A 15836-nucleotide genomic window follows, 5' to 3' on the forward strand; every position below is an offset into this window, starting at 1 on the left:
TTCCGAAAGTACCAATTTGGAATATATATGACTTTTTGATCGCTTTTTATTGCGTTTTTTTGGGGGGGGGAGACAGGGTGACTGAAAAAGTGCATTTCTGGCGTTCTTTTTTTTTTGTACGACGTTCATCGTGCGGGGTAAATAAAGTGCAACTTTGATAGATCAGACTTTTACGGACGTGGCGATTCCAAATATGTATTTTTATTTTATGATTTAGATTTTGTAATTATAGATATGGCCAAAGGGGGTTGATTAAAACTTTTATTACTTTTTTTTTACAATTAATAAAACTTTATTGATCTTTTTTTTAACTTTTCTTTTAGGTCCCCCTGGGGGACTACAACATGCGATGCTTTGATGGCTCTTGCAGTATGATGTAATGCTATATCATTACTTCATACTGAAATTTGACAGGCAGTATATCAAGCCACCCCACAGGGATGGCTTGATTGGCAGTATTCTAAGGCAGCCCTAGGGCCTTTCAGAAGGCCCCTGGGTGCCATAACACCTGCAGCTCCCCTGATCTCACCGAACAGAATTGACAGTGGCATTTAAAGGGTTAATATCCACGATCGGTCGCACGGCTGATTGCAGCTATTGCCCGCAGGTCTCAGTTGTAATAAACAGCTGACGCCCGCGCTGTATGAAGAGAGGTCACGGGGCGACCTCTCTTCATGCATACCCCGACGCTCCAGGATGTAAATGTACATCCTGGAGCGGAAAGGGGTTAAATAAAAAATAAAAACCGCTCATCTGACCGCGGTCTAAGCCAAATCCAACAGAGATGTTGTGGGTTCATTCTTAGCCCAGAGGTATGTATGTGATACTAACTATGGTCAGTCCTATAGTAAATGGTATGCAAAAGAATGGAAAAAAAAGGAAAAAAAGCCCCGCGCTCCCAAGAACCGATCCGTGTGGAGCAATGCGACAAGCTATTGAAGTTAGAAAATCTTTAATGCAGGATGTGTCGACGCATTTCGTCATGCTACCGCGACTTCATCAGGTAACCTATAAACATACAATAAGTCACAATTTATATACAGATATTTGATGGGACTCACCCCAAGTAAAACCAATGGTATGCGGCAAATCGTATCGGCGGTTGGACTCCATTATCCTTCCGGAGCAGCAGAGGGAAACCCCAGCACATTCAGGCCCGGAGGTGACTTCCGGGACTTACGATGTGTTGTACTTCCGGCGGGGAATCGGTCTGCTATATGGATCATGTGACGAGTAACATCACATGATACCCTCGCTGTTTCCGGGTTCCGGGTCTGACGTATGATGCCACAACGTCCTATTGGAACGCATGTAGCCAGGGCAATGGAGCGCATACGTTCTACCCATCGATCTAAGAGCAATTTACTATGTGAGGTCTCGGTCACACGGGCGTTTTTTGCCGCGATTTGCGGATCGCATGATGGATGCGCATCCGCAAATCGCATGACCGGGGCCGAAAAATCGCCCCAAAAATCTGCTCCTAGCCGCGTTTCATTAGAAACGGGCCGGAGCAGTGCAGCGCTGTCCAGCGCATTGAATTCAATGGAGCCGGAAATATAGCCGGCTCCATTGAAAGCAATGGGCTGCAGGCGATCTCAGGATGAATTTTCGGGAAGGGTTTAAAAATATAAGCCCTTCCCTGAAAATCATCCAAAACTGTGTAAAAAGTAAAAAAAATATATATACTCACCTTGTCCCGGCAGACGGAGTTCAGCCGCGGCCGGCCGGCAGTTCTCCTGAACTGCTCTGAGTAGTATTCCCCACCTGCTGAATGAGCTGCCTCTGATTGGTCACAGCCCTCACCAATCAGAGGCAGCTCTCACTCACCCATTCATGAATTGTGAGTCCTGCAGTGTCACAACCATGATGCATGATGCATGATGCACCGAAGTATTGGATAGGCACAAGTCTAGAATATCCGTAGAGAATAGAACCATTAGGTCTAACGTTAATGAGGGTCAGAGAAAAACATTGAATATTCTCACTAAAAAGAATGATATAGTGGTGAGACAAGCAGATAAGGGGGGTGGCAATGTACTCATGAATTATTTGGATTACCATAAGGAGTCATTAAGAATACTGGATGACCAATCCTACTATGAAAAATTAATAAAGGATCCTATGGTGGAGTTCAATACAGCATTCCACAAAATGATGAAAAAAGCATTAGAGAACAACAGTATTTCCAAAACCGAATACAAATAAATAACTAATGTTATGCCCGTATTTCTGCCATATACCCAAGGTACACAAAAACATACATAACCCTCCTGGACACCCCATCATAGCCGGAATATGCTCCATCACCAATTTATCTGAATATGTGGATGCGCAATTACAGAAGTATGTGAAGGATCTACCTTCATACATTAAAGATACCGGCCATATATTGGAGATTTTGGGTAAAGAGCATTGGCATAGTTCTTTTTATGGTGTTCCTTAGATGTGGAAGCCCTTTATTCTAACATCTCACACCAACAGGGTTTGGATGCCATTAGTGAGGTTCTAAATGAGGATCCCCTCATGCCCATCCAACAAAAGGATTTTTTGCTGGAAGCCATTGCCTTTATTTTAGGCAATAATTGCTTTACACACAATAATGGTTTCTATAGACAAAAACGTGGCACCGCTATGGGCACGAAAAGTGCGCCAAGCTTTACCAATCTTGTAATGGGCATGTTTGAGAGAAGGAGGTTCAATGATCCACGTATAACACTGTATAAAAGATATATTAATGATATCTTGATGATATGGAGAGGGGATACGGAAAGTTTGAGAGAATTTATTAGGACTGTGAACACAAACGAGTTCAAATTGAGTTCATTAGTCCACAGAATATAGTATTTTTGGATCTTGAGATATCCACGGTGAACAATGAAATCATCACGAAAACTTTCATTAAACCAGTAGACACCAACAGCTACTTGGAATTCAGTAGCGGTCACCTCAAGAGCTGGAAGACAAATGTGCCATACTGCCAATTGAAGAGAATAAATAGAAACTGTTCAAGGAAATCTGACTTTGAAGAACAAGCACAGGTTATTAAACAGAGGTTTATGGAAAAGGGGTATCCCAGAGAGATAATAGAAGCAGCCTATAGCAAAGTTAATATAGTGTCCAAGGACAATCAGAAAGAAGAAAAGAGGGGGGGGGATACAGGGGAATACATCCATTCAAACTATGTTCATAACAAAATATAGTTAACAGCACAATGAGATCAAGAAAGTCATTTTAAAAAAATGGGGTCTTTTGAGAAGTGATCCTTTTTTGGGGGATAAAATAGGTCAGAATCCCAGATGTATTTTTAGAAAAAATAAAACACTAAATAACATACTAGCCCCGTCCTGACCTAAAAAGAGGAAAAAAAATGGACCAGACCAAAGTTTAAGTGTAGACGAAAAGGGTGTTTTTAGGTGTGGCACAAAACGTTGTAAAAGCTGTGCGCTTATTGTCCATGGCACAGTGGAAATAAAAACACAGGACAAAGAAATAATTCAGATCAAACAACATCTTACATGCAAAACCAAAAATGTGATCTATTTATTGTAATGCCCGTGCAAAAGGAAATACATTGGCAGAACAATTAACATGCTGAGGGCTAGGGTTTCTAGACCTAAGAGTAACATAAAAAAGGGGTTCACAAAGCATAGTGTCTCAAGACATTTCAGTATGCATCATGGTTGTGACCCTGCAGGACTCAGGGTTACCCCACTAGAAAGCATCTTCATTCCTTCAATAAGAAACTTACGCATCAAGGAGATATATTGGATTTTTAAATTAAATAAGCTTATGCCACATGGTCTCAACGAAGTGTTGGAGGAGTTCTAGAAAGTGCTGTCTGATTTTGGAAGATTTTGGATATACCACCCCGAGTTAGGACTGATTTTAATTGGCTTTAGGAATTTTTTATGAATGGAGTTTTTTATAAACAAGATTGATATATATATATATATATATATATATAAAAAATTTTTGATACACATCCTTATTAATTATAGCGGGACTTTATAAATAAGATATGATTATTACATTTTTTATATATATCTTTTATATATATATATAATTTTTTATGATAAACCAGCTTATTTATGTATATATACCACAACTTTTTTTGTAGCTAAGGGGGTATTGTGCAGTAAAGTGATACAGAGCTTGGCTAGACACATAAGCCGCTTTAAAATGAAGAAAAAGTTGCAGTTTCACATAGTAAATTGCTCTTAGATCGATGGGTAGAACGTATGCGCTCTATTGACGTCATGACGTCATACGTCAGACCCGGAACCGGGAAACAGTGGGGGTATCATGTGACGTTACTCATCACATGATCCTTACAGCGGACCGATTCCCCGCCGAAAGTACGACACATCGTACGTCCCGGAAGTCACCTCTGCGCCCGGATGTGCTGGGGTTTCCTTCTACTGCTTCGGAATGACAATGGAGTCCAACCGCCGATACGATTTACCGCATACCATTGGTTTTACTTGGGGTGAGTCCCATCAAATATCTGTATATAAATTGTGACTTATTGTATGTTTATAGGTTACCTGATGAAGTCGCGGTAGCACGACGAAATGCGTCGACACATCATGCATTAAAGATTTTGTAACTTCAATAGCTTGTCGCATTGCTCCACACAGATGGGTTCTTGGGAGCGTGGGGCTTTTTTTTCCATTGTTTTGCATACCATTTTATGGTCGCATCCCCACCTAGGGATGTGACAAGCCGTGGCCAGCTCCCCCCCCCCTCCCCTTTCACAGGACAGGGGTCAGGAAACCGGAACATGGACCTCCATAAACAGGATTCAACGCCTACATGGACGTGGAGGTGTAAGGTGGGTGGCCCATAACCTGGGTTTCCTCACCTACACCGGGTAAGTCCCATTTTGTACCAATTCTGGCACTTGTTTGTTCAATATCAGCTACAGTGGGCTGGAGCGCTGTCCTTCACCAGTTTTTTTTTTCTATATAGTAAATGGTGTTCTACAATATGAGAATGCAGATAATAATCCTTGATGATGTGACGCTGCTTCATTCTCACATTTTATCCCTTTTTTGCAGTTGAACAAATACATGAAAAACGTCAATTACACAGATCCCGGGGGAGATGAGATTACCTTTACTACAGGGCAAGCGAGCTTCCAATGCAACTTAGCAAACTGGATTCTGCACAAAACGGAGATCAGCCATGAGTTTCTTTTCAAAAGCAAACCCATAGGCACCATGGAGGAAACATCAGAAGGGGAGAAGCAGATCAGATTAATAGATTCTATCACATGGAAAAAAGGTCAAGTAAGAGGAACCGGCTATCATAGTACATACTAAGCTTCTCTGTAAGGGTGGACACCCACTTGCTAAACGATTGGCTTGCAATACAAGAGTGAGTAAAAACATGATAATGAAACCAATGATTTACAATGGTTTACTTCTTATTTGGGATGTTTTCACTGTAATCTCACATCGCAAAGAAGAATGGGAGATATTGACTTTTGTTTTGAATGGAGCCAGTGGCATCAGCGCTAGCCACATTGAAAACATAGGGGGAACATTGCGCTCCCCTGACACTGCTGTGACAGCTGTGAGAGATATGGTAGGGGACTCCTTCTCCCCCGCGGGGACCGCGGGCATGAAGGAATCCTCTGCCACAGCTGTCACAGAAGTCCATGATGCTATCCAATTTCCTTCAATGGGGCCAACACTGCGGCCCCATTGAAAGCCGTGGGTTTGCAGTGATGATTTTTCAGGGAAGAGCTTGAAATATAAGCCCTTCCCTGAAAATCCAAGCAAGCTATAAAAAAGTAAAAAAAAAAAGATTTAATCACCTAGAAGAGCAGTCCAGTTCTTCTCTCCAGCCCCAGCAGTCTTCTTCTCTGTTCTGGAGGCCAGGGATTAAAAAATTCCCCGCCTTCAGAAAGTGCTGCCTCAGATTGGCTGAGTGCCGTGGCCAATCAGAGGCAGTGCCCAGCCATCATTGAATGACAGCAGAGTGATGCCTCTGATTGGCTGAGTAATTGTACAGTATATGGAACAGACAGTAGCTTAAGTCAATACTGCAGTCCATGACTAAAGAAAGATGAAAGGAATGCCCCGCCTACTGAAACAGACTAGGTTGGAGGACTGATACTGGAAATAGACTTGGAGAAACAAAAACCTCTACCCATACACATAAATCATGCACACCAGTCACACAGACCTAAACAGGAGCGTTTTTTTCTTTTGTAAATGAACACCACCTTACTATAGGCACATTTATAAACTACTTCCTCCGGCACGACACTTCAACTATAACATAGCAAAAATAGACATAACATTTCCAATATGAAAAATATTATAAGCAGGCTATGAAAAAGGGACATAACTTGTGAGTCCTTTATAAGAAGGGGACAACATTCATTTATTTTTCTAAGTGTCTGCACACGCTCTATTGAGATAGCCGCCCCTGTTCTGCACTGGGCATGCTCTGGTAAAACACTATAATTGGTGGAGCCACCGATATGGGATTGGTCAAACTAACACCATTTGCTGTCTTTCAAGATTTTCTCACATTGTTATTTGCTGCTGTCTTGTCTCTGGTCTAGATTGGCTACTCAAAAGATTGTTCCGCCTCTTTTCTATTTAAGAGTTATCAGTTCAGCGCTCGGCCCACTACAGCGATGGTTGTTGTTCCCCCTGAGGACTCTGCAAGGTGAAACATGTCGGGGAGGCTATAGATTAGGTTTTAATAAGGTTTTGGTGGTGATGATTAACTATTCTTTACATAGGCTTTTGGAAGTTGGCTAGGCAGGCCTATGTTTTGGTGTGTACATGCACAGTTACACACATGATACTAACTGATGACTACTAGTCACATCTCATTTGCCCATTTATTTTTAATATAATTTGATGTTGTCTTTGTCTATTTGAATAATAAAGTAATTAGGTTATATTTTAGGGGATATTACTTACGATTATTTTTAGCCTTTGGCAATTAGATTTATCTAACCTAAAGACAGCGCTGGATAAGACTCTTTTTCTTATATTAACTTCTCATTTACACCTGAATCAATGGAAAATGGTGGTTGGCAATGCCATCCTGTGTGTGGCATGGGGGAAGGTGTCCAACACAGCAGCCATTTTGAAAGCCAACGTCTGGTAATCAAATTTATGTTTTCAAATGGGAATGCGTGCTTGTGACATACAGTATGTATCTGGTAGAGAATTTCATGAGGGATCCAAATTTAATGTGACATATAGAGATGAGCAAGCACCAAAATGCTCGAGTGCTCGTTACTCGAGTCGAACTTCCCGCGATGCTCGAGGGTTCGTTTCGAGTAACGAACCCCATTGAAGTCAATGGGCGACCCGAGCATTTTTGTATCGTACCTATGCTCCGCTAAGGTTTTCATTTGTGAAAATCTGGGCAATTCAAGAAAGTGATGGGAACGACACAGAAACGGATAGGGCAGGCGAGGGGCTACATGTTGGGCTGCATCTCAAGTTCCCAGGTCCCACTATTAAGCCACAATAGCGGCAAGAGTGCCCCCCCCCCCCCAACAATTTTTACTTCTGAAAAACCCTCATTAGCAAGGCATACCTTAGCTGAGCACCACACTACCTCCAACAAAGCACAATCACTGCCTGCATGACACTCCGCTGCCACTTCTCCTGGGTAACATGCTGCCCGACCGCCCATTTCAGTAATAGTAGCAGTCAAGACAGGCCCCAGTAAGAATTCCAAAGCAGCGGTATAGGGGGAGCACAGTATTAGTTCAATTTCAGTAGTAGTTGCAGTCTAGACAGGCCCCAGTAACATATCACTAGCAGCAGTATAGGGGGAGCACAGTATTAGTTCCCTTTCAGTAGTAGTAGCAGTCTAGACAGGCCCCAGTAACATCACTAGCAGCAGTATAGGGGGAGCACAGTATTAGTTCCATTTCAGTAGTAGTAGCAGTCTAGACAGGCCCCAGTAACATATCACTAGCAGCAGTATAGGGGGAGCACAGTATTAGTTCCATTTCAGTAGTAGTTGCAGTCTAGACAGGCCCCAGTAACATATCACTAGCAGCAGTATAGGGGGAGCACAGTATTAGTCCATTTCAGTAGTAGTAGCAGTCTAGACAGGCCCCAGTAACATATCACTAGCAGCAGTATAGGGGGAGCACAGTCTTAGTTCCATTTCAGTAATAGTAGCAGTCAAGACAGGCCCCAGTAACAATTCTGAAGCAGCAGTATAGGGGGAGCACAGTATTAGTTCCATTTCAATAGTAGTAGCAGTCAAGACAGGCCACAGTAACATTCCCGTTGCAGCAGTTTAGGGAGATAACAGTCTCTTTCACATTTCAGTAGTTGCAGTATAGACAAGGCCCCAGTTACATTTATGTAGCAAAAGTGTAGGCCAACCCCACACACCTTGCTGTAACATGAGTGCAGGCGAAGCCCATAAAAATTACTAGGATTACACTGTAGGCGAGGGCCCAAAAAATTGGTGTACCAACAGTACTAATGTACCTCAGAAAAATTGCCCATGCTCAACCAAGAGGGCAGGTGAAACCCATTAATCGCTTTGGTTACTGTGGCTTAATTTGTAACTAGGCCTGGAGGCAGCCCAGTTAAAGTAAAAATTGGTTCAGGTGCAAGTTTCAACGCTTTAATGAGAATTGAAACGTAAAAACATTGTTTACAAAAGTAATATGACTGAGCCTTGTGGGCCTAAGAAAAATTGCCCATTCGCCGTGATTACGTGAGGTTTCAGGAGGAGGAGCAGGAGGAGGAGGATGAATATAATACCTCACTGATAGACAACTGTGTCTCATCGTCATCGTCCTCCTCACCCACTGAAAGCTCTTGAGACAGTTGCCGGAAGTCCCCAGCCTCATCCCCCGGACCCCGGGAACTTTCCAAAGGTTGGGCATCGGTCACGACAAACTCCTCCGGTGGGAGAGGAACCATTGCTGCCCAATCTGGGCAGGGGCCCGAGAACAGTTCCCGGGAGTCTGCCTGCTCCTCAGAATGTGTCATTTTCGTGGAGTGAGGAGGTTGGGAGGAAGGAGGAGCAGCAGCCAGAGGATTCAGAGTTGCAGCAGTGGACGGCGTAGAAGACTGGGTGGTCGATAGATTGCTGGATGCACTTTCTGCCATCCATGACAGGACCTGCTCACACTGCTCAGTTTCTAATAAAGGTATTGGTCTGTGGTTGGAGGCTGACTTCGCTTATGGAACACACAGCAGAGCCAGGAAACAATTATGCACAAGCCTGTAGTGAGACCTAGGTGCATATGACTGAGCTACTGGAATTCACAGCGCAGAACTAGTCAAGTGGCCAAAGGCCAGTGGTAGGCCTTAAGTATTTTGCTTCAATTTTTTAAAATGGTGAGGTGAAAAACCAGACAGACACCGTATGCAGCAGGATGACGGCGATCATGTAATGGACACAGCAGAGCCAGGAAACAATTATGCGCAAGCCTGCTGTAACGCTTAGCTGGGTAATAATGAGCGACTACTACCCCCAGCAGACACGCAGTAAACTGTACACGGTCACAGGCTTGGCTGGGTAATAATGAGCGACTACTACCCCCAGCACACACGCAGTAAACTGAACACAGTCACAGGCAGCCCAAATATAGTATTTTTTTCCAATTTTTGGGAAAAAGCCCACTGCCTATATAGCCTGTATATGGATTTCCCTGTTGGAGTATGACTGTGGTTATTGAAAGCACAGTGCAGCCAGAAAAAATTATGCGCAAGGCTGGGTATTAATGAGCGACTACTACCCCCAGCACACACGCAGTAAACTGAAGACTGTCACAGGCAGCCCAAATAGTCTTTTTTTCCAATTTTTGGGAAAAAGCCCACTGCCTATATAGACTATATATGGATTTCCCTGTTGGAGGATGACTGTGGTTATTGAAAGCACAATGCAGCCAGAAAAAATTATGCGCAAGGCTGCAGTAACACCTAGCTGGGTATTAATATGCGACTACCACCCCCAGCAGACACGCAGTAAACTGAACACGGTCACAGGCAGCCCAAAGATTTTTTTTTCCAATTTTTTTGAAAAAGCCCACTGCCTATATAGCCAGTATATCTCTTTCCCTGTACCACTGTCCCTGCCTCACCAGTACTGCCCCTATACTCAGTAAAATGACTGCAGACTGAGGACGCTATGGTCTGCACGCCCGATATACAAAAAACAAATTTGCAAAACTGCTAAAAGCAGCCTCAACAGTACTGCACACGGTCAGATGTGGCCCTAAGGAGGACCGTTGGGGTTCTTGAAGATGAAGATAACAGCCTAACACTCTCCCTATAGCAGCTACAGCAAGATGGCACTTTCCCTAATGTCTCTCAGCGTGTGTCTGCGGCGAGCCGCGGGCGGGGCAGATTTAAATACTCTGGGGTCACTTGATCTCGCCAGCCACTCACTGCAGGGGCGTGGTATAGGGCTGGAACTTCATAGGAGGAAGTTGTAATGCCTTCCCTGTCTTTCTATTGGCCAGAAAAGGGCGCAAATGTCTCAGGGAAGAAAATGGAAGTGACTCGAACACCGCGTGGTGCTCGTCTCGAGTAACAAGCATCTCGAGTACCCTAATACTCGAACGAGCATCAAGCTCGGACGAGTACGCTCGCTCATCTCTAGTGACATAGCTTTATTCCTTTATTGCTTACGTTTTTACCAATTTTCTCTTTGTTAGAGATAGATATGGCTGTGAGATCCGAGCAGAGGACAGAGATTGTTTTGATCCCTGGGGAGCACAGTACCCCAGTCAGTGCAGTGGATTCCTATGGTGGGCAACCTAACATTAAACCCATCCACCATGACACAGTTGACAAATTGTTTGTCAAATTTCGACAAGCAGGTTTTGTTTTTGACCTATCAAAAAGTGAACATAACAAAATTGCTACAGACAAAGCAACAACAATGGCCATCCTGATGTCCTTCTGCAAGAGCCAACATCGTAGTACCTGGCATCTGAAACACAGGAAAGCAGGTGAGTCTAACCACCATCAGGCGGATACTGGCTGCACATAAATGGCATCCATACGAGAACCAGTTGCTGCATCATCTCAAGGAGGACGGTTACGATCACCATGTTGAATTTGCAGAATGCGTGTCGAAGCAATTGCAGAAGGACCCACATTTTACAGATATACTACTTCTATGTGAGCGAGGAGGTGAACAAACAAAATATTCACTAATGATGCAATGGATAGATGCCTCTAAGATGGTTGGCACACAAAATCATGGTGAGGTACGGTGTGTGGCGTACGAAGATAGTGGACCCCTTCTTTATCAACGGTAACCTTACTGCTGGTAAGTATCTGCAATTGTTACATGGCTAGGTGTTCCATCACTGTGCAATGAAGATGGTACATTCTGGCATGGTGCCCCCCACATTGTGAACATGATGTCCACAAGTTTTTAGATCAGCAATTTTTGCAAATTGGATTGGGCATCGTGGGCCAGTAGAATAGCCCCTGCGCTTGCTGGATCTTACCTAATTGGACTTCTACCTGTGGGGTAATTTCAAGTTCAGGGTTTATGTAGTGAAAATACAGAGTGTTGCGCACATGCAACAGCGGATCCTGGATGCCTGTCCAAGCATTTCTGCTGAGGTGCTGCTCTCAGGGCATCGTGAATGGGAGAAAAGGAACCTTGATGATTCAATACAACCCTGAGCACATCGCGCATGGGAAAATGTATAACTTCATCAGGAATAAAGATACATGGCACTTAAATATAGATTTGGGTTCCTCATAAAATATCAGATATATATCACATGCACTACTTTCCATTTGAAAATATTGACTTGGTTCCAAGATGGCCGCTTTCAAAATGGCAACTACGTTTGACACGTCCCCTCTCAGATATGTCCCCTGGCCCATAGCAATATGACACGCACAGGATGACATTCCCATCCACTGTTTTCCATTAATTCAGGTGCCTCCATACCTTTGGTCCACCCTGTATTTCAGTTTATAATTCTTCTCTTCAAGAAGCCGCAGTCTCGCTGTAACGATCGATGTTCTCCAGGATACAGAAAACGTTCTAATGGAGGATATCATGTCTGCTGCTATGACTGTGTCCCCTGTTCTGAGGGTGAAGTGTCCAATATAACAGGTAAGAATATTGCAGACCATGGATATACTAACCTGCAGACAGGAACAGAGGCTGAAAATTATGGGATATAGGTAAAATAAATCCTCCACAAGTAGAGGTGGGATTTCACAGCACGGTGTGATGGAAATGGACAGTTGTGTTAATGCTCATGCAAAGTGCTACTCTACGCCTGGTCATATCAGATGAAGATTTCAGTTCTCGCTGTCTGCCAGTCAGGTAAAAACATGACAGAACTGTGCGCCTTTTAGTACATTTGATGGGAATCATTCAATCTGCTTCCTTTTTCTGACCCTTTGGGCCAAATTCACTAAAACAAATGTTTCAAACAGGAAAGTAAAGTAAAAGATGCGCCAAACTTTTTAAAAGGCGGGTTGAATTACAGAAATTCTGTCCGGGGTGAGTGAGATAAAAATGTTGCAGAAAAACGAAATTCAAATACAGCAATTATTTTAGTAAGTCTCTTGGCTTCATCGTGTATCCAATGGTGAGGAGTTTTCTCAGCCTGGGTAACCTTTTAAATACAGTTTACCGTGCTGTAAATGTAGAGCAGACGGCACAGCAAGAGGCTAACATAAAGGGAATGTACACAGGAAACACTTGGCATCAAACTAATGGCCCTTATAGACACAAGGAGAACCTCACGAGTCTCATCTGCTTGAATGAATGAGCTGGTGATGTCATCATCAGTTTGTTCACACAGCGGCTGCCTGTTTAGACTGCAAGTTTTTTGTTGACTTATTATTTAATATTTTTACGTTCCTATGTGAAGGGTCAGTTTATAAATTGCCCAACAATGCTAATTGCATAAACAATTCCATTTGTATAGGTTTGTTTGAACTCTGTTCCTATACATTGTCTCACCATGAATTTGTTGAGTCCTGTTAATCCTGTGATACCATCATCATTGTCTAGGGAATTGAGTTTTGTTGATTCTGAACCTTTGATCAATCAAGCTGGCTACTTCAGATGGGGGGGGGGGGGTATCTCAGATTGATAACATCTTGGTTGCAAAGCTTGGAGAATATGGCAGATGACTCAGCAAGTTATAGTATATAAAATAGGACACAAATCATAATGCATTAGAAGCATCTTGTACCTGTAAGGTGAAGACCATCTCTTACAGTGTTGGTCCATGAAACCTGTCTGCTTTTCACTGTGCATTCTCCAGTGAAAAGATGAACTCCAGGCAGAAGTATTTAAGCTTGTAAGTATGTCCTTGTAAGCCTTTTGTATTGTAAAGTGTGTTTATGTTTTATCACTTGCCATATGTATTTTAAGCGGAGAGAATCATTGTAAACATTTACGCAATGTCACTTATTTTTATGTAATTGTTTTATTTTTATCATTTATTTTTTTGTATTAATAAATTATGTTGTATCAACCTACTTGTCCTTCTTTAAAGCCGTATCCGGACTTGTTGTGTGCCAGTTAGCAAAACAGTCACATAATAAATGGCAGCATTCCTGCAAAGCAATGTCAGACCTGTTATACAGGTCTTTATAACAATGATTGGAAATTGATGAAAAGCCAGAAAACCATACACAGACAGCTCTTTCTGGAGAAATTTGCTTGACCTTATAAGTATCCTCACCTCATAGGGCCTCTCCTTAAGGGATGATACCTTTCCTGACACACATTAGAGGCTTCTAACTAGCCAGATGGAGTCAATTGACTTTCATTGATCTATGCAAATGAAAACACTGCATGTCGATATGCACGACAGAGAGATTGCAGCATGCTCTATTTCTTTGCGTACTACGCTTTGCATACACAATACGCTGCATGTGGACAGCATTTTCATATGCAACCCCATTCTGAAACAGAGTGGGAAATTTGAAAAAAAAAAGAGTCACACTGCGCATGTCCGTGTGCGTGTGATATGCATTCATGCGCAGTACACCTGTAGCCATACATGATCCCATTGTTTACAAAATCAGTAAATCACTGCAGGAACTGGCAATGGCTTCTTTTTCTGGTGCAGGCATCTGGTAGCTGAGATCTGCATTCGGACCCTGCTCCGCCTGTTAAGTACCTTTGGTATATATAGTATTATCACTGTTATGTATCAATACTGTATGCTAAATCTACCATTTTTGTATGCTATTATAGACAGTGAGATTTGTCATAAATGTCCTGAAGAAGAGTGGCCCGATGGGAAGAAAGTGAAATGTGTCCCCAAATTATATGAGTTTCTATCTTATGAGAAGGACATTTTGGTTGATGTTTTTTCAGCATTTGCTTTATTTCTTTCTGCTGTAACATTATTTATATCAGGACTCTTCATTTATTACTGGGACACTCCAATTGTGAAAGCCAATAACCGGTCTGTGAGCTTCACCCTCCTGGTCTCCATCTTCCTGAGCTTTCTCTGTATCTTCTTCTTCCTTGGTTGCCCAGTGCACATAACCTGCTTACTGAGACAAACATCATTTGGGATTTTATTCTCCATCTGTGTTTCTTCTGTTTTGGCCAAGACTATCACCGTCTGCATCGCCTTCAAAGCCACCAAACCCGGCAGTTCCTTGGTGAAGTTGGTCTCGTTCAAAGTATCTAATTATGTTGTCTTGGTGTGTTCTTCTGTACAAGTTCTCATTTGTGTTATTTGGTTGTTGGTTTCACCTCCATATGTAGAGTTTGATCATCACACTTATCCTGGGCAGATCATGATTCAGTGTAATGAAGGCTCAGATATCTGTTTCTACTCCATGTTGGGTTATATGGGGCTCCTGGCAGCGGTGAGCTTTGTTCTGGCTTTCATGGTGAGGACATTACCGGACAGTTTTAATGAGGCCAAGTACATCACCTTCAGCATGCTGCTGTTCTGCAGCGTCTGGATCACCATAATCCCAGCTTATCTGAGCACCAGAGGAAAATACATGGGGGTTGTGGAGATATTTGCCATATTGACCTCCTGTGCTGGAGTTCTTGGCTGTATATTTTTTCCAAAAGTGTATATTTTGCTTCTAAAATCGGATCTCAACTCAAAAAATATAATAATGCATAAAATTAAGTTATAACTTATTAATATCACATTACAAGAATATGGCTTATGAGCATTAATCGTGCTTTGATCAAGTTACATGATAGTCACAAGATTTCAAATACTCTGATATGGCTCATCATTTTTTTCCTTCTTAAGAATTTCAAGTGATGTAACTGTTTCAGCAATTCCAGATTTAACAGTGTCCATCACAACAATAAATGAGCCTAAATTATGATTCTTTGTATTTATTCTGGATCACTACATTAATATAATTATGTTAATAAAATACTGCTAAGCACACATGTCGGTACTGGTCTTATTAACTCAGAATCACATTCACGCAGCCCTCCAGTACCAACCAGAATGGACACATAGCTTCTCTGACTCATCATATTTTTTATGAGATGAAATGATGAAAGCTGCACAATTCTGGCACTATGTGTATTTTTCTGACCACATTCACCATCTAGGATAAATAATGCAATATATTAATATATCGGACTTGTACTGATCAAATATGATTTGTAAACAGAAAATGACAGAACTCGGCGCTGATCCCAAAACACACACATTGCCGAAAAGCACCCTAAAACTTAACAGCATTTTTGTATTAAACAAGAGATAAAAAGAGCTGCATGTTTAAACCCTGGATTGGGGTCTTCTTCAGGCTTGAGGAAGACCAGACAGACCAGACAATCCAAACAAGAAACACGTAGCCCTTTTGGGTGCAGAGCCAACTTCTGTCATTTTCTGGTTTCCA

At 42.4% G+C, this 15836-nt stretch overlaps 1 protein-coding gene across 1 annotated transcript; it reads left to right on the plus strand.

The window, feature by feature from the left end:
- Nucleotides 1-4780: 4780 nt before the first annotated feature.
- On the plus strand, nt 4781-15110 carry LOC136592636 (vomeronasal type-2 receptor 26-like). The gene is made up of 4 exons (XM_066588622.1): nt 4781-4831; nt 5058-5288; nt 11949-12093; nt 14203-15110. The coding sequence occupies exons 1-4, from the start codon at nt 4781-4783 to the stop codon at nt 15108-15110; spliced, it is 1335 nt and encodes a 444-aa protein (XP_066444719.1).
- Nucleotides 15111-15836: the final 726 nt, after the last annotated feature.

The sequence above is a fragment of the Eleutherodactylus coqui genome, unplaced genomic scaffold (assembly GCF_035609145.1).
Source record: "Eleutherodactylus coqui strain aEleCoq1 unplaced genomic scaffold, aEleCoq1.hap1 HAP1_SCAFFOLD_32, whole genome shotgun sequence".
Lineage (NCBI taxonomy): Eukaryota > Metazoa > Chordata > Amphibia > Anura > Eleutherodactylidae > Eleutherodactylus > Eleutherodactylus coqui.